Source organism: Lytechinus variegatus, chromosome 2, assembly GCF_018143015.1.
Source record: "Lytechinus variegatus isolate NC3 chromosome 2, Lvar_3.0, whole genome shotgun sequence".
Taxonomy (NCBI): Eukaryota; Metazoa; Echinodermata; class Echinoidea; order Temnopleuroida; family Toxopneustidae; genus Lytechinus; species Lytechinus variegatus.
The window spans coordinates 76,446,331-76,474,088 of NC_054741.1; the positions used below are offsets into that span (position 1 = coordinate 76,446,331).

Consider the following 27,758-nt stretch of genomic DNA (forward strand, 5'->3'; position numbering starts at 1 on the left):
CGAAGCGCGAGCGAAAATTTTATATAGTGGCACGAAAGATTCTTTTTATTTTCCAAGTCATCCCCTCATCTTATTTTATGCACTCTTCGTCCTTCTCTTCTTTTTCTCCTCTCCTTTCCTCCTTTTCCCTTTTTTCTTTATTTTGCTCCGCCAATAGGGGGGCGAGGCTCGGCCCCCTGGATCCGCCTATGGGGAAAAGGGGCGGGAAAATTTGACAAGTAAAAAGAAGGTTATCATCCCAAAAGTACGGTCATCTCGTCCCAAAATACATGTTTTATTTCGATTTAGAATGATGTATTTCTTACCATCATAAAAGACCGAAAATAGTAGGGGGACATTTGATATTATGTCCCCCCTACTATTTTGAGTAGGGGGGACACGTCCCCCCTGGGATTTCCGCCCATGGTCGATCGATGTCCCGTATTTCATTTTGTGAAATCTGGTCACACTGACTGAGACAACCCCTTCAAAGTAACAAACAAAGATCAACTTTATATGGGTGAAAAAATTTCGGGTCCGGCCTATTGGCGGGAGCTGCAATAGAACTTCCACATGCGCAGGGAAGCACAGTAATAATATATCTTAAACTTGTTACAAAAATTATATCTAAATAAACTTTATCACATTTTATTATAGGTAGGATATATTATGAGATTGCTTCTCCCCCCTCTCTCTCTCCCTCTCACTGGGTCTCTCCCGCTTCTGTCTGGAAAGACGCCGAAGAAAAAGTGAGAGAGGATATCATCGACTCTCATTAAAGGACAAGTCCACCCCAACAAAACCTGATTTATATATTTCTTTATTTATTTAATTTTTATTTATTTATTTATTTATTCATTTATTTATTTATTTATTTATTCATTCATTCATTCATTTATTTATTTATTTATTTATTTATTCATTTATTTATTCATTTATTCTCGAATATTTATACAGAGTGGCCTGATCAGCATTAAAAGACATACAATGTACGAAAAACATAGTAACAGGACATTATGAGATACAGAAAAAAAGAAACAAATACAAAGTAAAAATACGAAAATATGTAACTAGTTACAGATGGCAAGATACATGATATAAATATGCAGAATATTAACATTAAAAGCTAGTCTACCTCAGGGCTCTGTGATTATATGAAAGATCGTTAAAACATAAGGCAATGATACAGTGCTAATAAATTTAATTTTGGAATTAAAAAAACAAGCAGAAGACATATTGCATCATTTGGTAATTTTTATCATATACATCGAGATAAAAAAAAAAACACGTTTTAATGTCTAAATAATAAGTGGGAATAACAGAGAGACAAGAAAGGAGCAGCAATCGATATTAAATGTACTTTAGGAACGGCACGGACAATAGAATAGTAGATGATAAGTGTATTTGAATAAAAAGAGAAAAATCTAACAAGCATAACGCTGAAAATTTCATCAAACTGATCGGATCTAAAATAAGAAAGTTATGATATTTTAAAGTTTCGCTTCATTTCACAAAACAGTTATGCCACTGGCGTAAATCCGTGTTGATGGGTGGGGGGATGACTGAAATATTTTGTCATTTTTTTGCAATCAGGTATTTAGATATGCAAGGAATTGTCATTGATATGTCCACAGTGGTGTACCGTGGGTCACGGCATTGTGGGGGCACCAGCAAAATCGGAGCGCGCGAAGGGCGCTCATTTGACAGTATAGTGACCTAATAATTAAACGGATATGTATTTCACTGATCAAACAATGCGAGCGCAAAGTGCGAGCTGAATTTTTTTATATTCACACCTAAAAAGGGACATCATAATCAAATTTGTGTAATCACGATAGGTACCTGTCTTGCTAAATAAAGCGAGCGCGAAGCGCGAGCTGAAATTTTCGCATATTTTGACAAACAGCGAGATTTTAAGGAATATATTTTAGGAATCCATTAAGAGTATGCATATCTCACCATAGTCATCTAATGCGAGTGCCAAGCGCTTGCTGATTTTATTAGAATTACATCTGAACACATGAAACACTTTTTGTAGTCATTGCAATCATGATTATCATACGCATCTCACTAATCAAATATTGCGAGCGCGAAGTGCGAGCTGAAAATTTAGACCTGAAGTGGGGAATTCTAAGGTTTCTTTGTAGGAAATAACTAGGACCATACGTATTTCATAAGTCAAATGATGCGAGCGCGAAGTGCGAGCTGAAAAATTTTGATATTCAGATCAGAAGAAGGGACATTTTAAGGACTGATTTTAGGAATTCATGAAGAGCAGACATATCTCACCAATCCACTAATGCGAACGTATCACGGACAGGAAATGTTTCATATACGAAGACCTTATAACATGGGGCAATCACTTTTTGAGTCATGTAAAAGAAGCATATGTCACTATATGATAACTCAAGTGCTAGGAAATACATTTGGCTTATATTGACTTGAAAACGGGATGTTTTAGTAATTCAGGATTATATATCTCGTTAAACAGACAATGCGAGCACCAGGAACAATGAAGACGTAGGCCCTGGGCAAATTATGTTTCATAAAGTTATGATAAAAATGTTACTTATGTAATGTAACATAACATTATTGTAATATAATATAACATTATAATGAATAATATTTTCTTCTTTCCCACTACGTTCCTCTTCCTTTCTCCCTCTTTTTTCCTTTTCCCTTAAGTTTTGTGTCAGCCGATGGAGGGGGGGGGGGGTATGTGCCTTTCGTAGTTACGCCACTGTATGTCCATATGGCAAATGCCCCTCCAATATTATTTTTGTTACCCCATGATGGTTCAATGGTTTTATGAGAGATCATTTAAAAAAATGACTTAATTTCCTGGGAGGCGTTTCATGAAAGGACTTGTCGGACGTTTCATCCAACAAGTCCCATTTTATCTGACAGTTACCATAGGAACAGTGCCTCTCAGCCAATCAAAATCATGGAAAGATGTCAGATCTGACAACATGTCGGATGAAAATATTGATGAAACGCTCCCCAGCTTAATCCCTTCCCAAAGACCCCAACATTGATGAATTGGAAGAAACGAGGGTTTCTCTTCCTTGTTATAATAAGGACATAAGTATTTCGTTTGGAAATGGTGAACTGGCTCTTTATTTGCATTTTATATGATTCAATAATATTGTTTTATTTCTTAAGCGTTATTTTAGGAAAATTTTTACCAATAAAGCAACTATCTCTTGTGATTTTTTTTTTCATTTCTTTCGTAAAAAGTGGGGGGGGGGGGATGTTTGTACAGGCCACCCCCCCTCCTCGAAAAGTGGGGGGATATATCCCCCGACCCCCCCCCCCCCCGGATTTACGCCAGTGAGTTATGCACATTTATGTTGGTATGCAAATGAGGGAACTGATGACATCAAAATTGCTTTTTCTTTTGTATTTTATTATATGAAATACGAAATCTGTAAAAATTTATATATTGTATATGCCGTATCGAGCCCCCGAATTGTTTTTAGCTCATTTTGCGACTGGGACAACCCTTTCAATTCAAAGAAACAAACAAAAATCAACTATGAGCGGCCGATCGGGGAAAATATGGGTGAAAAAAAAAATTCGGGCCCCTCCCCTATTTGCACAGCAGGCTAGTCGCGTAGATCGGGCGACTTATTTGTGGTTAGTTGTACTTGTAGTAGCAGCGCGACTCAACTCATTTCATTCAACGTTTCTCCTGGCGCTGGCCTGGCCTGCGCCCGAGGACTAAGTTACTAAGCTTATTTATTAGGGCTGACCGACCGGCCAAAGAATCGGGGCTAAATATTTGAGCTGGACCTAGTTCGGAGGGAGAAAATGGCATTCCCTGGCAAACAGTAAGTCTCTGAAAAATAGATCTGACGGTGCTGTGACTCCTGTGACTAGTGAGTGTGAGATTCTGAGTCTGACTTTGCTAAGCTTTCGTCGAGGCCTATTGCCCTAACCCAGGCCAGGGAACTCCCGCCCGCTAAGCGGTCGGGAGCCCTGGGGCCGATTGCACGAAAGGGTCTTTCCACTCATTCAATGAACAAGGTTATAATATAACCTTGTTCTCAGTTATATCTCCATGTGTGGCAAAATAAGGGTGGCAATGTTTGGCTTATTTTCTCTTTTTCTTTGGGATAAATGCTTGATTTTTTTACGCTGACAGTTTCCATTACATTATTATTCATACAACTTGGCTTTTATTTAAATTTGATTCTTTAAATCATTTTTTCTTAATTAAAAATAGAGATCAAAAAATGAAAATTTTTTTGCCATATTACTTTCCACCAATAGAGGGCGTACACAAATATATGCCCAAAATTCAAGTTTTTGAGCGCTCTGGTGAATGAAAACATTTTTATTCCCTACTAATGAAAAATTTCAACTGTATGGAAATTAGTAATTTTGGTCACAAAAGTGATATTTTAATGATTTTTTAAAGTGTGTGCTCTGTACAACATTGGCATACCATAGTCCTACCTCTAGATTCCCCACAGGCAGGGTGGTAGCAGTGAACAAGTGACCCAAGGACCGCGACCGTCTTTCGTGTCGCCCATCTTTTATGATATGCTATAAGCGGGGTGTTTCTGAAATTTATGATAAAGAATAAGATTCGTTTAGCTTGCTTTTAAATCAAATTTTATACAATTTTCATGATATATCACATCATTTTATAAACAAATATTTTGTTAATGAATGGGCGAATGAAATATGTTTGCAGGTGATTTATTTAAAATGTGTTTCACATATGGCGCATCACAAAAGATGGGCGACACGAAAGACGGTCCTTGCAAAGACCCTTTCATTTTGCACGATAGGGTCTTTCCAAGGACCGTCTTTCGTGTCGCCCATCTTTTATGATACGCTATAAGCGGGGTGTTTCTGAAATTTATGATAAAGAATAAGATTCGTTAGCTTGCTTTTAAATGAAATTTTATACAATTTCATGATATATGACATCATTTTATAAACAAATATTTTGTTTATTTTAACGGACGAATGAAATATGTTTGCAGATGATTTATTTAAAATGCGTTTCACATGGCACATCATAAAATATGGGCGACACGAAAGACGGTCCTTGGCCTTGCAAAGACCCTTTCGTGGAATCGGCCCCAGGACCTTACGTGTAAGGCATACTCACCTGACAAGCGTGAAGTATGGTCAAAATAATTCTCCGAATAAATACTAAAATAGTTAAAACAGAAATCAAGCACTTACCACGATTATATGGATGAAGGTCTAACGAGTGGCAGTTTCCTGACATGACTGGGCACAAACTGGAACCTCAAAAAACGAAAAATGTTCTTTCCTACCCCCGTCTCGATCGGCCATTTTGTTACGATTCATAACAAAAATGGCCGATCGAGACGGGGGTCGAAGGAGAGAACTTTCCATTTTGTTGAGGTTCCAGTTTGTGCCCAGATGTCAGGAAACTGCCACTCGTTAGACCTTCATCCATATAATCGTGGTAAGTGCTTGATTTCTGTTTTAACTATTTATTTGGAGAATTATTTTGACCATACTTCACGCTTGTCAGGTGAGTATGCCAAATTACACGTAAGGTCCTGGGCTCCCTGGGTTAGTGTGACTGAGTGGGTGCCGGTAGACAGCTGGCAGCCGTCTGTTTCGAGGAATTTTTTAAACATTTTTTTTTAATTTCTCCTCGTACACAGACGGCTCGCTATCATGCAGCCACCATTAGGGGACTTGCAATGCTAAATCCCCCCATCAGGGCTCTTCAACTTTTGTCTTTAATGAATAAAAATTTTGAAAAATTAACGCGACCAAAATGCAAATTTATATTCCCTCTTGGCATTAATTGCCCAAAACGGAGAAAAATGAAGTTAAAAGGAACAAAAACAGTGACTTACCTCGGCTGTCGCGCAAATTCACTTCCCCGTCTTATCCGATAAAATAAACATAAACATATGGCCATTGAGTCCCCCGTACAGATCGCGCTAGATCTTCGGTCTCTGTATTTGGTGAGTGAAGCCAACGGAGTTCAGCTGAACAACCAACAAAACAGAGACCGAAGCTTTTGGTCTAGGGTGCCGGGTGCACTGGGCCTGGCGGCTGCTTCCGGCTTCTCGAGCACCTCGAGTGAAGTTCGTGTAGATCTAGGCTCCACTCTAGTCTAACTCTAACTTTAGTCTAAGTTAGTCTTGAGGACTCCATGATGATGTCTTTAAAAAAAAATTGACATATACTTCATCATTGGAGTCTTGAATCCCCTCCCATATACAGAAGAGAGACATGTTTTGATGTAAACACAGATGGATTTCCTACGAGAGTAAGAAATCCATCTTTAATTTATTAAAAATCATGTATGATTTATGCGTAAGGTTAGGTTTAAAAAAAAATAGTCAATTAAAATGTGAAAAAAATAAAGGTTTCTTACCAGACCGATGTCATGTAGATCTAGATCCTTCGATCAAAATGTCATGAATTTACACAACGCAAATACATTAGCCAAGGGTCATCCCTTGTAATTGAACTGCTTATGTATGAGTACATCCGGTTAGCGATGCCATTGTGAAGAACAATTTATAGATAAAAATGATTGTTTCACAAATAATAAAATTCATTACGAGATTATAAATAATAAGTATAATACTAAATAGGTTCATTATTGCGGATTGAAATAATCGCTAGAGGGTATTCATTTGTCTCGCAATCTACTATGGTCAACAAGGAAATTCGTGATCACTCTCGCAAAAAGTGTTCACTAGCTTACAAGTTCACGAGCTTTCGAGTGCTGCTGCAACTCTTTATCAAGTGACGAAAATTATCTGATATCGTACTCTATTTATACTAACCTCCAAGACCGTACGCACGAAAGCGAGAACAATAGGTGGGCACTGATCCGTTGTGCGATTGGTCAGGAGTTATGCAAATAAGCCGGGGGTATATGCAAATACGCCGTGGGTCGGCAATATGCAAATGAGACCAAAAAATTGGCGGGCTCGCTAGTTTCCCATGGGCGGGGGTTGACTAGCTGAGCGGTCCCTCGATCGGGGCCGGGAACGATCGGGTCGGCGTGCACTGCCAGGTAAGGGGGTATTGTGCTGTCGGATGGTTCGCATCCAGAAATCGGGGATGTCGATCCCGCTGTCTCTGTTGAAGTTGTTGGGACAAAGACGTATACTAATAGCCTCCTTAATCCTGCGTGTATACCAATGTCTTTCTTTGGCAATGCAATGTATACTGGTAATTATTGGGCAACAATAAATAATGCTATATTCGTTAGTTCTTTTTATTTTTAGCCTAACTCAGCTTATGTAAATGGACTACAAAGGTACAATGTTGGTTTGCAACTTTTGGCCCAAAATGATTGTTTTTTTCATGAAATGACGCTTAATTTCATTTAATCTTTATTAGAGGAGCGTTAAAGCTAAATTACAGGAGTTGCAGTAAAACACTGATTTCGTGAGAAAGTCTGTTAAACCAAGGTCAAGTATTACTATATCATCGTCGATCTAGATCTGGTACAGTTACATAAACTGAACTTTGTGAAATCATTAAATCTAAGCTGAAAAACAATCACACTGAAGATCGCCAACACAAATAGGCACATGTGGGACAGTGTATATTATACTGCTGGAATAAAGACACGACGGAAGTGCCCGAATCCGCGCTTATTTTGCTTATTTCTCAGCAATTACACAATTTCTTCCAGAATCCTTCGGCACATATTTTTCAATATTCATATAAACAGACACTTGGGTGGAAATTATATTGGATTCTGTAAAAATTCATTTTGAGATCGTTACCAAAACTGGCATTTACCTTTAACTTAAATATGTTGATGTCACATGTGAACAATACCCCCAAAATATATATTTTTGCTCTTTCTTAGGGTGATACAAAAAACTCTTTATCCATGATGTATTCTTTAAAAAATATGTATTACATGCCCTCCTACAGCTGCAGAAAGAACACATGATCTAGAGATGTGATAAATGAGGCAATTTAAGTGAAATATACATGTATATGTTACTTAACTAATGGGGATTTGGGGAGAGTTATTTACAAGTGACATCACATAACTTTGTCGCATTGTCAATGTGAGGATCTCCATAGCATTGGTGATCGCAATATTCAAATGCTCATAATTTCTCATTATTTGTCTTATTTTTCTCAAACTTTTGTAGATCATCTGTTTCTTTGATTTTTCTGTTTTCACACAAGCTATCTTGTTCTAAAGGTTTCATTCTCCTTTAAGTTAGATTATTTCAGATTAAATATGAGCTTACTTCATGCATGGAGGTAAATAGTTACATTATCTTGCTGTTTACATATTTCCAAGACTTATTACAGCTCCGATCTCTGCTGTTTTAGCTCTCAACCGAGACCTGATTGACCCAGTGGAAATCCCTCCAACTCGCCGGGTTCTGAGTTCCAGCTCGGCGTGGCTTTAGCATTGTCTTACTATTTGATTTGTGACGTGATATATGCGAGCAGCTTTCGTACAGCTACATGTCCAAGATGTTAAACAAAAATCAATGTCATTTTCTTAGAAAATTGGAAATAGTTTTTAGTTACTATAGACCTCCCTTCAGTAATATCAAAAGACAAGTCATTTCATACCTTTACTAAAAAGGAAATGAATATAAGTCATCACAAACCATTAAAAAGTTGAAATTTTCAATGTAGATCTACTTTATATATGACATATGGGGCGCCAGCTGCTCATTTATCCAAAACTGAACATTAAAATACTAATGACTTTCTTAATCTTTGAAGGACAAGTCCACCCAAACAAAAAGTTGATTTGAACAAAAGGAGAAAAACCAACAAGCATAAATGTAACACTGAAAATTTCATCAAAATTGGATTTAAAATAAGAAAGTTATGACATTTTAAAGTTTCATTTAATATCACAAAACCATTACCTGCACATCATCGTTGGTATGCAAATGAGGAGACTGATGATGTCATCCATTCACTATTTTTTGTCTTCTATGATATGAAATATGAAATGTTCTAATTTTCTCATAATTGTCAAGTGAAACAACAATCAATTCCTCTATGAACATGTGGAATTAGTATTGTTTGAAACTATATGGTCCAGTCAAGTTAGTTCCTATTGTCAAATCTGTAAAAAATGAAATATTGTATAATTGAAACAGGAGAAAACAAAAGACATAGTGAGTGAGGGACATCACCGACTGTCTCATTTGCATGTCACTTACTTGTGCATATCACTGTTATGTGAAAAATAAGCGAAACTTGAAAATGTAATAACTTTCTTATTTTACATATTTTACTTTTATTTTATTTAAGATGAAATTTTCAGAGTTATGCTAGGTTTATTTTTTCTATTTATTCACATCAATATTTTCTGGGGTGGACTTGACCTTTAATGGATTTTCCTAAAACCACCAATATTTTTTTCTTTTTCCTCATAACAAGTTTTCCTTCAGGGTGATGTTCCCCTTTAAATCTCATTTGCATCACTATCTGATTCAGCCCCCCCCTGACATTTTTCCTGATAAATCTGCCGCGCAAATTTTTTCAAGTTTCGCGCAACTTTTGAGACCAAAATTGTGACCCCCGGGTACACGGTATCGAAATTACGCAATATTTTGTAAGTGCATGCAGACCAAAAATTACTCAAAAACGTGAATTTGTGTACAAATCCAATGCAGATAGTGTTTTTAGCCAAAATTCATAAATGTATCATTATTTTTCCTTTTACTGCCTAAAATAAATAAATTTTATCTTTTTTATGGTCAAAATAAAGTCCCCAACAATTTCCATTGAAAAAACAATAAAAAACAAAAAGTCGAAAAACAGAGAAATACATAAGAAATTTAGAAAACAATAGAATACATAAGAAAATAAATGTGATGTTGAAATTTTTAAAAAATAAATTTGATCAGATGCCTATCTAGAGTATGTGAAACAAAAATTAGCATTTTAGGGGCATTATTTTATTAATTAGAGCAAACTTATGATTTTACGCATAAATTAGCATAATTAATGAGACATGAAATTATTGCAGAATTTGATGTTATAGTTTTGTAGATAATGCCATGGGTAATGCGCTTGCCAATTTTCGTTGCGATCGCGCGATCGACGGCCGAGATCATAAGGGGGGACTGAATCAGCCCCCCCAGTCTTCTTGGGCGTCGAAATAGCCCAGTCTATTTAGGGTTAAAGAAAAGAGGGTGCTAGATGTATAAAAAGATCAATTAATAAAAATTCACAAAGAAATCATGGTTGAAAATAAGTTCCATGACCACTGACTTTTGGTAGACTGGAATGTTGGATGAAACTCCATACGATTCACATTATTGGTTCTTTACCAAAATTGTATTTTTTCTTCAATTTCTAGATATGGGCTTATCACTAAAGCCAAGAAATCCTCTGCTCCAGCCCTGAAGAAGGCTTCTATTTTCAATGAATCAAGTGATGAAGAAGAGAATGTTACTACACTAGAGATGCAGAAGAAGAGACAAGCAGCTATGCAAACCAAAATTAAGAAACAGGTAAATGACTCATTTTTGTCAAAACAATAAAGGTAAAGGTCAAGTCCACCCCAGAAAAATGTTGATTTGAGTAAATGTAGAAAAATCAAACTAGCATAACACTGAAAATTTGATAAAAACTGGATGCAAAATAAGAAAGTTATGGCATTTAAAGTTACGCTTATTTTTCATGAATCCGTGATATGCACAACTCAGTGGCATGCAAAAGACACAGTCGATGATGTCCCTCACTATTTCTTTTATTTTTAATTGTTTGAATTATACAGATTTGACAATAAGGACCAACTTGAATGAACCATACTTATTAAACAATTGATGCTTATTCCACATGTTCAGAGGAATTAATCATTGCTTCACCAGACAATGAGGAGAAAATTAGAATATTTCATATGATAAAATAGGAAAGAAATAGTTAGTGGATGATGTCATCAGTCTCCTCATTTGCATACCAACCAGGATGTGAATATAAGTACTGTTTTGTGAAATTAAAGGGGAATCCAGCCTTGGCCATAAAATGTTGTGCTGGGAAGGAGAAAAATAAATTAAACAGAATGGTGAAAGTTTAAAAGAAATTGGACAAAAAATAAGAAAGTTATAGCTGCTTTAAAATTGAGATCACTAATACTATGTAGATTTCAAATTGGCAACTCAGTAAGTAAATTATGACAAGGGGCAAGGACAACATTCTCATAGGCCATGTACTTAATTATCAGGGATTTGTGGTTTTCTCCAAAGTACCCATTCCCCTGGGGCAGTAATCTAAATATAACCCAGGTAGTATATAGTTTTATGTCCTCATGAAAGAAAATTATAATTTGAAATAAAACTTTTGGAAAAAATGACATTTTAGCCAAAATATGTATTGGAGTACATGGAGGAATAGTCATTGCCTTACATCACTATGACATCCCATGTGTGGCCAATTTGAAGTCTCCATGGGTATAGTGATTACCAGTATTTACAACTTTTAAACATTCATAACTCTCTTGTTGTTTGTCCAACATTGTTCAAACTTTCACCTATCAACTTGTCTGATTTTTCTTTTCCTTATAAAAACATTTTTTCATTTGGGTTGGATTCCCCTTTAAGCAAAATCTTAAACTGTTCTATCTTTCTTGTCTTACATCCGCTTTTTCAGTGTTATGCTTGTTGGATTTTTCTCCTTTTATTCAAATAAATTCTCTGTTGGGGTGGACTTGTCCTTTGATATTTTGGATGGAGATGTAGTAGTTCGCTAGCCATTTTATGACTGTTTTTTGGCAGTAAATATTTTGCTTCCTGCTGATGAAATAATATAACGGGAGAGGTAGGACTGTTTTGTTTATTTGGGAAATATGATTATTGCCAGCTATGAATGCTCTTAATGTCATGATATGAATTTTGAAGGTATATCACATCCCCCATGAATAACTTTTAAGTGTCCAAACCAATTTTTCCTTATGATATAAACCTACTGTGAAACAATTGTGAAGATGAAGGCGGGAGGAATGGTTAGGGATGACCTTTCCATGACCCATTCCCTTGCACCCTGGTGAGTCAGATGAATCTAATTGGAATGTATAATTTCATGGCAGATATGTTGTCTGAAGTACAATATTGTCATATTGTCCAGCCTGGGGATGTTAAAGTATCCTTACTGTTAGATGCATTTTGTTCTTTTCAGATACTTCGGAATTCCTAATTCATAAATTACTTATGGCAACAGAAAGAAATCTTTTGTTGACAATAGGGCCTATTTCAGATGGTTTCCTACTGAAATAGAAAACAATACTAGTTGTTCCCAATATTTCTAATTTTTATATGGTAATGTTTAGCAACTTTGTTCTGACCATTTATCATTGTATCTTTCAGACGCAGCTTGAAATCCAAAGAGCTCTTGAGGCCGATCCCACTGTGTATGAATATGACAGCATCTATGATGACATGGAGAAGAAAAAGGAAGAGAAGCTTATTGCGTCAAAGAAGAAAACAGATGGAAATAAGGTAAAGAAAGTTTGGTATTGCATTTTTCTTTTAATGATAATTAAGGCTGATGCAAATAAGGAAGTTAGAAAATGCTTCAAATTTGTCAATTTTTTTTTTTAATACAAGAGACCATAAATACTTATCGATATTTTAAATGCATGGAAAGATTGAGAGGGAATGGTCGGACGTTTTATCGGACTAGTCCCATTTTATCCGACATTTACCATAGTAACAGTACCTCTCAGCCAATCAGCATCAGAGAAAGATGTCAGATCTGACAACATGTCGGATGAAAATGTTGATGAAACACTCTCCAGGTCTTATAAAATAGAAAGAAAGGGTGAAAGAAAAGAGAGGTTTTGGGGAGGGGGGGGGGGGGTGGATTGGAGCAATGAAGAGAGAAGGGGTAGGGTGTGTTAGAAACCAGGCAATGTATTTATTGAGAGGATGGAGCAAATGGAATTGTACATGATCAATTGAAGCTTATTTGAATTTCTTGATAATTCTTGAACAGCCTAAATATATTGAGAGTCTTTTGAAGTCTGCGGAGCTGAGGAAGAAAGAGCAGGAAAGGCGTAAGGAAAGGAAGATACAGAAAGAGAGGGAGAAAGAAGGGGAGATGTATGGTGACAAGGAGGCCTTTGTAACATCAGCCTACAAGAAAAAGATGCAGGAACTGGCAGAAGAGGAGGAAAGGGAGAGGAAGGAAGCAGAAGAAGAAGGTAGGAATTGGTAATGTAATCATGAGTCACAACCAAAACGGTTTTTGGATAGAAAGGGAAGTAGAAAATATCTGTTTTCATCATGACTTCAGGTCACTGTAAGACCTCTATCCAGTTTGATGAGGGTGCCAAAGTTTTGAAAAATGTAGAGGGTAAACTAGGGATGCCAGTGCCTGAAATATTTTTGAGACACAAACTAAACTGTGATTGAAATCTGGCATCCTTGAGGAAGAGTGACTTTTAAAGAATTTTTCTGTAGAAGCTAAAGAATTAAAAAGGTGCAGTTTTAGCTGGATGGATTTGTAGTTGAACCCTTCTTTTTAATTTTTCTTTGTGTTGCAATTAAAAGTGCCACATTAGAATTTGTTGTCTTCAAATAATTTTTAGTGATACCGTCGTACACATTCAACATTTTTATACTCATTAAATTCCATGAAATCATATTGTATTGTTGTAGAGAATAATGATAATAATAATAACTTAGTCTTATATAGTACTTTTCATGAGATCCATATTAAAGCACTTTACAAATTAGAACAAATGAAAAAACAAACAAAGGTGAATAAGAAGATGCTCTCAATGTGAATTTAACCCTTTGATCTGTGTATTATGAAAAATTTTGGCTGGTGGATAAGTTTCTGTGGCAAACCATAAGCACTGATGAATTTCTACAAGAACCCTTCAATAACTATAAATATATAATCTTAAAATCTCCATGTAACAAGAAATCACAGTATGAGATTAGAGTGTTTAAGTGCTCTTCATAACTGAATAGGCACTTTTCTATTCATGCTGAATGTTGACTAGAGCCAACAGAAGCAAGCCGGCGCAGGCAGTACTAGTGATGGTGGTCGACAGTAGCAAGAAAATAGTTAATAGATGTGATATACAATATTCATCTATACATATACATTGTGCTGGATTTGCCTGGAGTACAACAGACTATAAAACTTGCACAAGAGTTTGATATATTACCCCTGCAAGGGCAAAACGTACCATCAGCTGTTAATTTACCACTTATGTTTATTCCCATATTTTTCTGTTACATGTAGCTGCAAATGATGTGATGAAGCAGAGTGATCTATCAGGTTTCTATCGTCACATTCTGTCTCAAACCACGGGAGATGTGAAGGTCAAGGAAGAGAAATCATCAGATGATGAAGGGATTAAGAGAAAAGTCATGGCAGAAGTAGAAAAGAAGCCATTCAAAACAGAGAGACATTCTGGTCTCAATCTTAAAGCCAGGTTAGTAGTGACCTGTCTTTGGTTGAAGTTTGCCTAACATCAAAGTCCATCTGACTTGTCTTTGAACTCTAATGCTTTAAGCATTTTTCTCAAGAAGAATGTTGCTTAAAACTTTTTTCACCATAAAAATGAAGAAAAAAAAACTTAATGAAATTGAAAACTTGGGTTGGTATATGCAGGAAAAACCCTTGGAAAAAAAGGACTTGAGTTTTCACTTCATTTTTTTCTCTTTATAACAAGGCAAAGGAGAAAGTTTGAAGCAAGGTAACAAAAGTAACACTTCCTGTAAAGTCAGAGAGAAGTGGCCCTTAGTCTGTTTCTATGTCTACAAAATTCTTAAATCATTTGACACCTGAATATCTTAATATTACCACCAAACTATACACAACCTCTTCTAATCATCGTTCAATTACTGACACTTGTAGACTTTGCATTCCCTTGTCAAAATTTGCTGAAAAATGTTTTGCATTAGCAGCTGCCAAGGCTTGAAATGCCAACTCTCTTCCAGTAAGGAATGTGTTCAGTATTCTTGACTTCAAATCTTCCTTTAAAATATACATTTTCATCAATAATTTTTTCCATATGTATCTTGAATGACTGATTGTGTTTTTATAAAATGTGATTTTTTTTATACTTTGTACATACTGTGGAACTTGTTTTCAGCAACTCTAAATTCTCATAAAATTATTACAAAATCATCACCCATCATTGTAGCTTTTATGCTGGGTTTTTAACATTTCTGTTAAACACGAGAAAATATTTGTTCAAGACAATTATCGATTGGTTTCCATTAAGCATTTCCCTCTTTGTCTTAAAAATAAATGAGCATTGTATATGTGGCTTGTTTATTACAGTGTACTATTTCAAACTTTGCTTTGTTTTCTCATGTTCATCTGTTGATTTTATAATTTCTGATATTTGTACAATTCCAGAGATAAATCTGACTCGTCAAGACACCAAGGTAACATAGACAGACACAGAAGGGGTGCATCAAGCAGCGATGATGATGATGACGATTACAGACATATCAAAGACCGTCAACGAAGAGATGTCAGGGACTCGGCGCATAGGCACAGCAGGAATGAGAGACGTGATGACAGAAGGACTGAGAAATATAAGGAGAGAAGGGATGAGCCTCATCAACATAGTAGCAGTCATCGTCGAGATGATAGCAGAGGGCGCCATGGTGATGGCAGAAGACATGACAACAGCAACCGGAGAGGGGGCAATGAAAGAGATAGGCATTGGCATGACGGGAGAGATTCTTGTAATGATAGACAAGAGGGAAAGGATAATGCAAGAAAGGAGAGAGAAGTTAAAAGTGAAAGAACTGAGATCAGGGAGAAACCAGAATCCTCTAAAGAAGGTAGTAAAATGGCAGAGAAGCTGTCTCCTGTTGCCAATCCAGATGCCGATAGTGATTTTGAGATTGACTCTGAGGATAGTGATGTTGAGAAAGCTAAACCAGCTCTAGATAAAGCAGAAGTGACTTCTAAAGTGAACTCTGGAAAGAAGGAAGCCAATGAAGATGAGGAGGCAAAGTATAAGTTTGTTAAGAGGACTGGAAATGAGACTGTGATATCAGCTAGAGATAGATATCTTGCTAGAAAAGCAGCAAGGGATGTTGATAAAACCCACGTCAATCAGCAAGATGGGAGTGATGATAGGAAGAAGGAAAGAGAAAACACAAGTAAAAGAAATGAGAGCAGGAAGAAAGCAGATTCCCTCAAGGAAGATAGCCGACAGCCAGATAGGGTGACCCCTGTTGCCAATCCAGATGCTGATAGTGATTTTGAGATAGACTCTGAAGATAGTGATGTTGAAAAAGCTAAACCAGCTTTGGATAAATTGGGAATATCTTCCAGTTCCACACGAGACTTACAGGAGAGGGAAGATATTGAGGAAGCCAAATCTAAGTTTGTAAAGAGAACTGGAAGTGAGACAGTGATGTCAGCTAGAGATCGATACCTGGCTCGAAAAGCGGCTAGAGATTCAAGTAAAACTCATGTTAGTCGTGAGGACAATTAACCTATTGCCTTCATAGTCCTAAGACCATGTGTGACCCCTTTATTGGAATCATAGAATTAATAATTCAACAGGTTGATTTAATATAGAGAAAGTATTGTACCTGATCGAGCAGTTAGGTACATAAGGACAATGCTGGGAAGTCACAGAAATGGTCATGTAATGTCACAACAGAACATTTGAATTTAATGCCTTATGTATCAAGCCTGAATGTCATTTCTTTTTTTATCAAACAATGATAAATTAGGTGGGTTTTTCATGAAAGTTGTCAGCACTGACTTAATTGTCAGTGCTGACCATTTCAGTGAAATCCTTGGATATGATTGGCTGAGAGACACTGGCCTCTGACTGTTACTATGGTAACTATTGGAGAAAGACTACTTTTCAGTGCTGACAACTTTCATGAAACAGTCCCCTGGCATCACCATTTTATTCCTATTGAACATCTGAAGGCCTCTTTTGCATTGTTGATGTCATCTTTACCAAGTACAATTTTTGCTTTCCAATGTAAACTGTTGGCAGCCAAATATGATAATTTTTTCAGTTGTGCAGGGAATAGTTTTCCTTGTATCGCATCGCAATCTGCCTAAATTGTTTTAAAGACTGCTAGACAAAAAGTCTTTTGTATAGCAGAATTTTGAATAGGACCGTACAGAACTTAGCTGAGAACTTTTATGACCAAAAATCCATGCCGTGTGATCGGAAGCACTACCACTGAAAAGTATATTGAGCTCACATCGAGTACACATTCAGTGATGCCATGGGCATCAAAGCCGAAACAGGTTTGTGATATTCAGGTACTAGATTTATAATGTAAATAAATATATAAATTAAAATGGCACTAAAATGAACTACAATCTGTTTCCCTAAAGTGAACAGTCGGCTTTTTCTTATAAAATTTTACACATTCTGTATGTATGAATGCAAGAGAAATAAATGTTGAACAGAAAAAGATTGGGTATAAAATATTTTTTACTTTGTTACAAGGGAGACATACCATACACATAAAAATAGGAAATAATTTTTGATGTAATATTGTAAGAAAATGGGGACATGACATCATCAGCCCACCCAAAAGCATATTCACGCATATTTTTTCACAAATTATTAATAGTTATTATTGTCAGATTTTGATGAAAATTTCATCATTATGCTTGGAGAATTTTACTCTAGTATTAAGATGTAATTAGTGCAAAATGTTTAGGTACCTGAAAAAAATCTCATTTAAAGGACAAGTCCACCCCAACAAAAACTTGATTTGAATAAAAAGAGAAAAATCCAGCAAGTATAACACTGAAAATTTCATCAAAATCGGATGTAAAATAAGAAAGTTATGGCATTTTAAAGTTTCGCTTGATTTAAAAAAACAGTTATATGCACATCTCGGTCGGTATGCAAATGAGAAACTGATGACATCACTATTTCTTTTGTATTTTATTATATGAAATATTTTTATTTTCTCGTCATTGTCATGTGAAATGAAGTTTCATTCCTCCCTGAACACGTGGGATTCCAGTATTATAACATTTTGTGCTTCAGGAAAGGAGGTCCTAATCGTCAAATTCGTAAAAATTGAAATATTGTATAATTCAATCAAAAAACAAAAGAAATAGTGAGTGACGTCATTGACTCTCTCATTTGGATGTAACTGGCTCCTTCATACATCTAATTTTGATGGAATTTTTTAGCATTGTGCTTGTCTGATTTTTCTCTATCGATTCAAATAACAAATTTTCTGAGGTGGACTTGACCTTTAATAATCAAAGACTGCAGTAGTGGAATGCAAATAATAAAATACACATGGTTTCATATCAAGCACATCTTTAATATGAAATAAACTACATAGCTCACAACAGAAATGTTCATAATTACATATATATGTTATTAAATAAATGTAAACATGTAATTAAATAAGATGAGATTTCATGAAATGAGGAAAGAGCGTCCTTTACTGATTTTATCCTGTTATATCTCAATGAATACGTATTAAATAAAAACCTAGTATTATGTGATGAGAGACTTGGGCCCTCTAAAGTAAATAATGAAATATAAATCAGTTTGTTAATTATGTACAAAAAGTTACAATCAGTTGTAAGAAAATATCTATTTTAGATCTCTTTATGTTGCATGGTTCCATTGCGTGAAGTAAATTTTAAATGCAAAATTAATAAATGCTGCTTTATAGCATATCCTTCAATGATCACCAGTCATCCATCAAAAATACCTGCAAAAAGGCCATATTCTGATGTACTACATACATGTATTTGAATAAATCCCATGTTACTTAGCAGTTGAGTTTATTTTTGCTTTTCCATATATCATGCATTATTCTATCAAAATGAATACCACTCACAATATCTTGGTGTAGGTATTAAAGATTAAATCAATGTAAGGTAATGGGCATGGAATTTAAAAATACACAATGCAATTAACATATAACAGTCATGAAATTTTATTTCCTTTACAAAACAAGACAATAGAAAATACATTTGATCACACAAATATACAGCTATTGCAACTTTCCAATAAATTAGATTTCTATCTATTCATCTACAATACTTCTCTATCACAATAAATACAGTCATTTCATGCAAGCTTTGTTTTTGCAATTATTTCGGTTCACAACAATAACAGCACATTAAGAGTAGCATTGCTTTTTTTGCAGCAGATCTGCAGTTGGTTTTCCAAAATACATGTATGCAAAAGAAAATATTGATAATCTATATCAATAGCACATTCACTCCTCAAATCAACTCAATGGTTCAAAATTCACAAAGCTGATTTTGAATGTTGTGCAAGTCCATGATGGTTTATGAAAATTTTATCATCTAATTATGCTGATTTGGGGCAGAGACTGAGATAAAATACAATGTGTGCCTTTTGTCATGGCTCAATCATATCAACAGGGATGACTTTAGTGCAGCTGTGAGAAAAAGCATGCAGTCAATATGGATTCTTGCTAAACAGGCTAATTTAAGCGTAATGAGTACAGGAAATCTGTATTAACCATGATTTCAGGCAAATGGTGCTGAAACATTACATGAATCAATGGTATTCACCATAAGGTTAATCTCAATATCAGGGGTGTGAGTGATCACAACTAAAAAGAGCAGAAAAAAGCTGAGAAGTATTGAACCCCCCCTGAAATTCAAAGAGCTCTCATGTTTTTGTATAGAAGAAAGCTAAAATAGGTTAAAATTATGCTGAAAATCCTTACCACCAAAAGTTGAAAAATCTGAACTCCTCTCACACCCCTGCAATAAGTACCATCTACTGATAATCCAATCATTGCGCATTTTATGTCAAGTTTTCTTTAATCAAAAAGCAAGCATGGACATACATCAGCACGGGAGGTATTTCATAAAGATGTTTGTAACAATGTTACACATACCTGATATTAACAACTGGAATATAATAAAATACATGTAGTTATCAATCTAAAGCTGACACATGTGCATGCTGATCAACATGTTTGAACAGCAAAATGTACATTCTTGGCAATGTATATTTTTGCTGGGATTTTATATTTTGTTCTACTTTGTTGATAAAAAGGTGCCAACATTTTTTTCAATTGGACCCTTGCCCCAAGGGTCCAGAGTCCGCCATAGGGTCCTGGAAGTTTCTTGTGTAATCTGAGCCTTATTTGCAGAAGATGACATGATTAAAGAAATAAGACAGTTCCCATCATTTGAGCAAATATTTAACAAAAATATGTTAAATACGCATTTTTACACAATTTTGTTGATATATGTTGGGAAAACTTTGGTAAGATTCTGGGAATTTATATTCATTTATATAACCATGCATAGCTTAATGATCAGCTTAATGAAACAGACCCTCTGTTGCTTGAATAAACTCTCTTTCCTATACAACATGAAATTTCCTTTTTTATTGAGACATATTCATGATAAAGGGTCATTGTGATTGCTTGCAAAACTCATTGCATTAATTTGCTTTAAAAGCGTTGAATCTGGCAAAAATAAAAAGGGCGCTGAACCCCTCCAATATCCAAAATAGCTCATTAGTTGCAAAATAGCCCTCATAAATTACAATGACTCTCATACAAATTATACTTTGTAATGAAAAGAATCAGAATCAATAGCCCCAATTCAGAAAATATTACTTTTCCCTGGATATACATTGGCCACACAAATTATATTTCACAAACCATTAGTTTTACATACCAACAAATGTCTTGGGGAATCAATATTCCTTCTTTGTTATATATAAATACGGACGTATACATTCTGTTTGTCGACAGTTTGTATACTATCATGCTACACTCTTCCACAGTTGAATGTTATGGGTTTCAAGGTCACAGAGGTCATTTTTGAAAATTTTAAAAGTTCGATCAGTAAAGTTAGATTTGTAATATATATCTGCTAATGGTGGAGGCATACATGTAGGTATTAAATGTAAGCATCATTACATTACTTTTACTCCTTGAGCATGACAAATCCTTTGAAATATCTCGAATAACTCAAAACCCTTCTTTACATCTTCAACATCAAGGTGGTATTAAAGTTTGGTCTTCTTGAAAGATCTAGTCTTGTTAAAATTTTCCTCTATTAAACTGGTTCTGCAATTGGAAACTCCTTTTCTTCTTTGTCTAGTCTATAGTCTTCAGTAAGTTTCATGTTAATCTAAAAAAAAGCAATTCCGTAAGAAAGGTCAAGTTTCCTTTTCACGAGTCTTCTCTAGAATTCAAGTCAAATACTTGCTTTGACCAGACTCAAACCTCTGAATTATGCCCATCTTGTATTGCATACTATTTCAAGTAGACTATAACATGGAGTCGAGCTTTTCCTAGAACCTTCTTCTTAAGTCTAATCCTGTTTGCCATATGAACAGTCAAGGACATCGCTCTGTAGAGCAGCTAAGAATCCGCTGGAAATGAAAAAAGTCATTCAATCTTTACATCAGATGTAATAACAGTTGAACAGTTTCTTTATAAGCTATTCCATAATTTTCCATAAATGACATAGAATGGAGGTCATGAAACAAGAATACATTTGGAAAAAAGTTAACTCTTTATATGACATGGGGAGCTACTTCAATCCCAATGTCATTTACTATGGGGCAATGCCATAAATATATGAGATATTCCTGAAATTATTACTCTGTTTTCCTCTTTATTTTAACTCTGCCATTGACTGCCATTAAGTCTTGAAACTTAATACTACTCCTGACCACCTTATACTCTATTTCATTACAAAAGTAGACAAAATGAAAACAATTACAATTGGTAGTAGACTATTTGGAATAGAACCAAACACAAATCAAAGAAGAATTAGAACAAGTCAGAGTATCATTAGTCACATTTATACAATAGGAAATGAGGGCAATATAACAACTGTAATTTACCATCGGAAATTTGAATGAATAAATAACAGCTAAAATCAGCCCCCTTAAAAAAGATAATTTCCCTTTGAGTAATCCTCACCCTAGCTGAGTTCTGTTTGGTCTATGTTCTGAGGCTGGGATGACATCAGGTGGAGGTCCCTTTGCTCCTGCCTCTCTAGACCCAGTCCCACCATCAAAACCTGAAAGACAATCAATTGTAAACAAAACCATTTGCAAAACTGCTTTATTTTAATAATATTCAATTACTCTCAGATTTCTTTTCCAGAATATAACATCTTTTAATCACATACATTTGCCCATTACAATGATAACATATTTTATCTGTTTTCTCTTCATACCAAAATTAAGTTGCCAAAAACAAATGCATTTTAGACCCCTGTTACATCTGAGAGATTCCCTACCTCGGGCCGGCCCGGGGCTTACCTCGGGTCGGAAAGAAATCAGATGTAAACATCCCAAACCTACCTCGGGCCACCTTTTAGCGAACCTACCCGAGACCACATCCACAGGTAGTCTCGGGTAGGTATCGGGCCGGCCCCGGTCCACCGATTCGTAGATGTAAACGCACACAAGCTTTCGAACCTATCTCGGTCCGTTCGCCAGCTGTCAAATAACGTCATAGCGCGCGCTATCCCCTCCCCAGCCCCGTCGTTCTTCCAATGTTTTTGCGGCATGCGACATGTGAATTCTGATTGATAAAGTCTTTGATTTGAGTGAAAAGAAGCATTTTAACCGTATCCTTTTCAAGTCGATCATATCTTCAACGACTGCTGGGATCATCAGCATTCTTTCAGAATCTCGGGTAACTTCAATTAGCACGCGCGAATTATTCGGAGCCTAGATCGAGAGCACCTTTTAAAGGTGTCAGCAATCGGATGCCGCTCGAAACAGTACAGATAGGGCGATAGGGGAGGGAATGAACACTGTGATGTAAACAGACCACATTTCGGACTCGGTCCGTTCGCGAAGCTAATCCACCAATAATCCAGTCAAGGTTGCAAGTGGACTCGGTCGGGTCTCGGGTAGGAAACTTTCAGATGTAACAGGGGTCATAGTGTTATTTCAAATTATCATGTTGATATTAATAATAATCATATTGCAATGAAGGAACAGTTTTCCAACATATATTCCTGGGGGTTTCACAAAGATTTAAGTGAGATGTAAGAGTCACACTTAAGTTTCAGTTGCGTGTGGAGTATAATGCATCACCACAATGGTTTGCTAATGCAAATTAAATGAGCGTGACTGTGTTTTCATCAATCTGGGGTCCGTTGCAGAAAGAGTTGCGTTTAAACGCAAGTAAAAAATCAATCGCAATTCTCAAATGCGCGCTGTTGATTGGTTGAAAATCAAGTTGCGCATGATTTTTAGAATTACGATAGCTTGCAATTCTTTCTGCAACGGGCCCCCGATCATGCATTAAATACCATGTGCTGGTTGGCGTTTGCGCATGACCCTCTGTCACATTTTACTCTTTGTGAAACAGCCCCCCAGATGAATTGAATCCTACCTCCAAAAACACTGGTAGGACCTGATGAGATTGAGGAAGACTCCATCATTCTGCTGATATTGTCAAGTTGCATTTGAAGGGTTTTCATCTGGTATGTTGATTGCTGTTCAACAGTAGAGGGCGCTTCATTAGATGATTGATCATAGGTTACCTGGGTAGGCGTGGAATCTCCACTGGTGGTGCTGGCATAGGCAAATTTGGATGCAGCCATGAGTTCCTCAATGCTCATCTAAAATATTTTGAGAAAATGCATTAAAATAAACTTTCAATAAAGCACAATCGTGCTAGAGAGGGTACTAACATAGGAACATGATCACTCTGATTGCCTCATTTCTAAGAAACATTCTATATGCTAATGTAATCACAGTATTTCCATATTTAGAACAATTTCACAAATTCAAATTAATTAGGTTAATGCACTTTTAGATTTATTATCCTTAATAGATGGAGGCTGATTTAGCCCTCTCTATTATCTTGCCCACTTATCATCAGAACTCAACCATGCTGACACACATGTATATAGCCTATCATATAATCTACAACAAAAGTGTTGTTGGATTTATGATATACTTTTTATTTAATGAGAATTTATTCATGCAAAAATACAAAATTTCATGAAATATCCATGTATCTGAGTTCTCGCTTATTTCATTACAATAAAAAAATGTAACTCACCTCTTTCTTAATTTTGTTATTATTTGTCTTCATGTTTGAGAAGTCTGTATTCTTTATATACTCCATAGCAGCAGTGAAAGTTACCAATGCATAACTGAAATACAACATTAAAACAAAAATCAAACAATTATTTACAAAGCATTGGAGAAAATGGTACAAAAAATTGATGCGACAGCAAATCCCCAAACTTTGTTTACAAGACTTTTGTGAAATGAATCGATATCAATATGATAATAATAACCGATGGGCTCATAGGAGTATATCTATGTTAAGCATCTTCTGGATGAAAATGTAAAAAAAAAAACTTACCCAAGATTATCATGTTTTGATGAAGCCCAGTGGAAGTTTTCAAGATAATACAGATTACTGGCCAGGTGTCTGCACTTTGCTTGGCTGATAACAAGAACCTAAGTAACAAACAAAATCAGAATTTACTTCAGATTACATAAGAGGTTGCTTTCAAAAGGAAGCAGATACACTTGTGACAAAAAATGAGTCATTAATATCACACAATCATTAAGGTATGTATCTGTAAAAAAAAAATCAAACAAAAAACTTTCAACCTCCATATTGAAAGCACCATTTAGAAAATGCATTTTCTAACATCAGTTACCCATAGACACACCACTACACAAACTATAAATGTAATTTCTTCTGAAATAATAATGAAAGTGAGAGTAGTACATGTGCATTTTAAATCTTTCATAGAGCATGGAACATATGACCTTAGCCCAGTCAAGTCAAAGACCAGCATCTCCTTGAGAGTTCATTACATCAACATACACAGAATTTCTATTTATCTTAATTTCATCATATAAACTAAGGAAGTTATTTAGAGTTAAAAACATAACATTTATTGAGAAAATAACAAAAATTGTCACAAGATTATAACGAAATATGTTCATAAAGACCACATGTAATTATTGGAAATGTGATGCTGCTTAGAGAAACGATTTTAGTGGAAGTTTTTGCTGTTGTTGTCCAAACATAAGTGACATTTGCTTCTGTGACAATTGATCCTGTACTATTCTTCTGAAGATATTATATTAGAAATGTTATGGAACATGGTTCACAATTGTCGGGGATAAGGAATATGGTTAGTGTTATATCCGAGCTTAACTTAGCTTAATGTGCAAATTTTTCAGTGGAAACAGTGGAGGAAACATGAAATGCATGGAAATAAAATAAATAACTTCTCATAAAATTGGCTCACTTACAAGTAGTGGAAGGAGATCATCTGATGTAAGACATTGAGGACTTTGACCTGGTGCTAGGTTCTCTCTTAAATGGATATTCACCTCTTCTGTGATGTTTTCCTGTCAATTAAAAAAAAAGAATTAATAACCACTCTTCTTAATCTTCTGAAAATAATATAGCCTATCGTTGACAAATATAAGTGGATTATCCTTGATTTAGTTGGGTGAGGAAAGGGAGTCACTTAAATGCATACAAGTTACAAGAAAACATTTTAAAAATATCTAATAGCAAATTAAAATTGAAAATACTCTTATATCATAATCCAGTTCTACTAAAGAGGAAGTATAGTAGTGGGAGAAGCAGTGGTTTGGTTGTTTAACTACCTAGTTAGTTTGTTTATCTAATTAGCTAGAATGAAATTAAGTTCATATAATACAAGAATCACTAAATCAGAATATATTCACCATTAAATTGATGATTTTATCCAGAAATGGCGTAATCATAAAAAAGACAGTTTCTCTCCTTCATGACTGTGCAATCCATTTGAGTTCAAATATCAGCAAATACATACAATAGAGATTTCATGAAAGGAATGTCTCACAACTTGTATCTTTATATGCATGTAGAGTAACATGAGGGTATTTTCAGCAGGATTTTTCGCAATTATCACTTCTAATCTATCCCTTTAAAGTATGATTTACAAAACAAATCAGCAAGTAAATATAATGTAGTGGAAACCAACCGTGATTTGGCAGACATTTAAAAAAGCACCTTGTTACAAATACACAATACAGATTTGATTTGAAATGTACAAACCAGAGTTGAATGAAGACAGGTGAGCTTTTCATGAGGAGTGTTGATTCCATCTAATCTTGCCAACTCAACAACCTAAAATGAAAGCAAAGTAATATTCAGACATCTAAAATCAAGACAAACTTTTTCTCTGTCTCAAAGTATTAGATATTTTTAAATCTATTTCATAGAGTTTCCCTATCTCCCCAAATGACATAGATACATGCATATTTCTTGCATGGGTAGAAAAATCAAGAAAAGTAGGAATTGATATTGAAACAACAACTCAGAATGATAATATCTCATATTACTTCCTCCATATCAGAATAGTAAGGTCTTTGCACCCTACAGAAAAGTAGGATTATTGAACAAGTCGTGTAAAAAAATATCACTGTATATGATGACATATATTTTCAGAATACCAAAGATTTGAAAGTAAGAGGTAAAGGATGGGAACAGATAATAAAATACAGCAATACATTTCATTATGCCATTAGGGATACATAATGAAAATTACTTACAGCTGCTGGAAGAGGACAGCAGAACTCCTCTGCAACCCCAAGCTGTTCCCCTGTAATACCTTGTAGCTGGTGTAGTTTATCAGAAATGTGGACATCTTCTGGCGTCTTCTCAGAACTGATGGCTTTGAAGACCTTTGCATGGACACTGCCCATAACATAACTACAATGAAAATCAATGAAAAATAACATCAAAATATAGGAAGTGTGAAATCAAGTGTGAGTGGGGAGATGATGTGACCAATAAGTGGAGGTGGGTGAGGGATAGGCCTGTTTCGGGTACACGTGTACACGCACGGTCAAGTCAGTGCACATGTACTAAATTCCATCACCGTGTACACGGTAGCATATGCATAAAGCTTGCGTGGGGCTGTAAAGTCAGTGAACAAGCTCACAGCCTCACATTAATTCTTAGTTCTCAGACACTGCACATGTTTTAATCACTAATATGTCAATATATTTCAATTAACCTAGAGTGAGTTTACTTCCAAAATCGCCGATTTAATCCACATTTATTCTGGAGACTCAAGTTTTTGTACCACATGAAATGGGCATGGGTATGCTCCGGTCAGTGCAGGGCCCTAGTTAGCGCCGACGTTCGTTGGATGCGCATTTTGCATACTGTACCGTACATGCATGCACAGATCGCTGCAGAATTGAGTGTAACTGAAGTTATCGATTGATTTTCATTATTTTATTGCCAATTTGAGGAGCGTGTGTTTGTAGGCTTGTAGCACATGTGTATGAGCGTATAACACGTAACTGGAGACTCTCGAAAGCGTTCTTCAATCACTTTTAGAGCCAATTTGAGAATCACCAATTGCGACAGCGATCATTGCTCCAGTTACGTGTTATACGCTCATAAACATGTGCTACAAGCCTACAAACACACGTTCCTCAAATTGGCAATAAAATAATGAAAATCAATCAATAACTTCAGTTACACTCAATTCTGCAGAGATCTCTGCATGCATGTATGGTACAGTATGCAAAATGCGCATCCAACGAACGTCGGCTCTAACTAGGGCCCTGCACTAATTTACTTTTGCATTCTTTATTAATTTAATGCGCTGCTAAGCTGAGTAAACTTTTTAATTGCACCAATTTTTGTGGATTGATACTTTTAACTTCTCAGGTAAGCTTTAAAACCGTGACTTAGGCTACATGTAGGAAACACTGAAAACATACCATAACTCACTCTCAGTGTTTACAACGTGTACACGACCGAAAAACACGCTGTGTACACCTGCATCAAAAATGGACTTTCAAACCGGGCCTAGTGAGGGAGAGAGCT

At 35.7% G+C, this 27,758-nt stretch overlaps 2 protein-coding genes across 2 annotated transcripts in view; one reads left to right on the top strand and one right to left on the bottom strand.

Annotated features, from left to right (window-relative positions):
- Nucleotides 1-3,687: 3,687 nt before the first annotated feature.
- Nucleotides 3,688-17,661, top strand: LOC121409077 (nuclear speckle splicing regulatory protein 1-like). The gene is made up of 6 exons (XM_041600885.1): nt 3,688-3,809; nt 10,298-10,451; nt 12,303-12,434; nt 12,931-13,138; nt 14,191-14,383; nt 15,316-17,661. The coding sequence occupies exons 1-6, from the start codon at nt 3,790-3,792 to the stop codon at nt 16,409-16,411; spliced, it is 1,803 nt and encodes a 600-aa protein (XP_041456819.1). The 5' UTR covers nt 3,688-3,789; the 3' UTR covers nt 16,412-17,661.
- Nucleotides 17,662-18,213: 552 nt separating this feature from the next.
- Nucleotides 18,214-27,758, bottom strand: part of LOC121409079 (ankyrin repeat domain-containing protein 27-like) — a 28,828-nt gene continuing 19,283 nt past the window's right edge. The window contains exons 9-16 of the mRNA XM_041600887.1: nt 26,468-26,627; nt 25,971-26,042; nt 25,175-25,273; nt 24,267-24,364; nt 23,958-24,051; nt 23,283-23,511; nt 21,852-21,951; nt 18,214-21,295 (exon numbers count right to left, since the gene is read on the bottom strand). Coding sequence (XP_041456821.1) covers nt 21,235-21,295; nt 21,852-21,951; nt 23,283-23,511; nt 23,958-24,051; nt 24,267-24,364; nt 25,175-25,273; nt 25,971-26,042; nt 26,468-26,627 — 913 coding nt within the window. The 3' untranslated portion in view covers nt 18,214-21,234. The remainder of the gene's footprint in view (nt 21,296-21,851; nt 21,952-23,282; nt 23,512-23,957; nt 24,052-24,266; nt 24,365-25,174; nt 25,274-25,970; nt 26,043-26,467; nt 26,628-27,758) is intronic.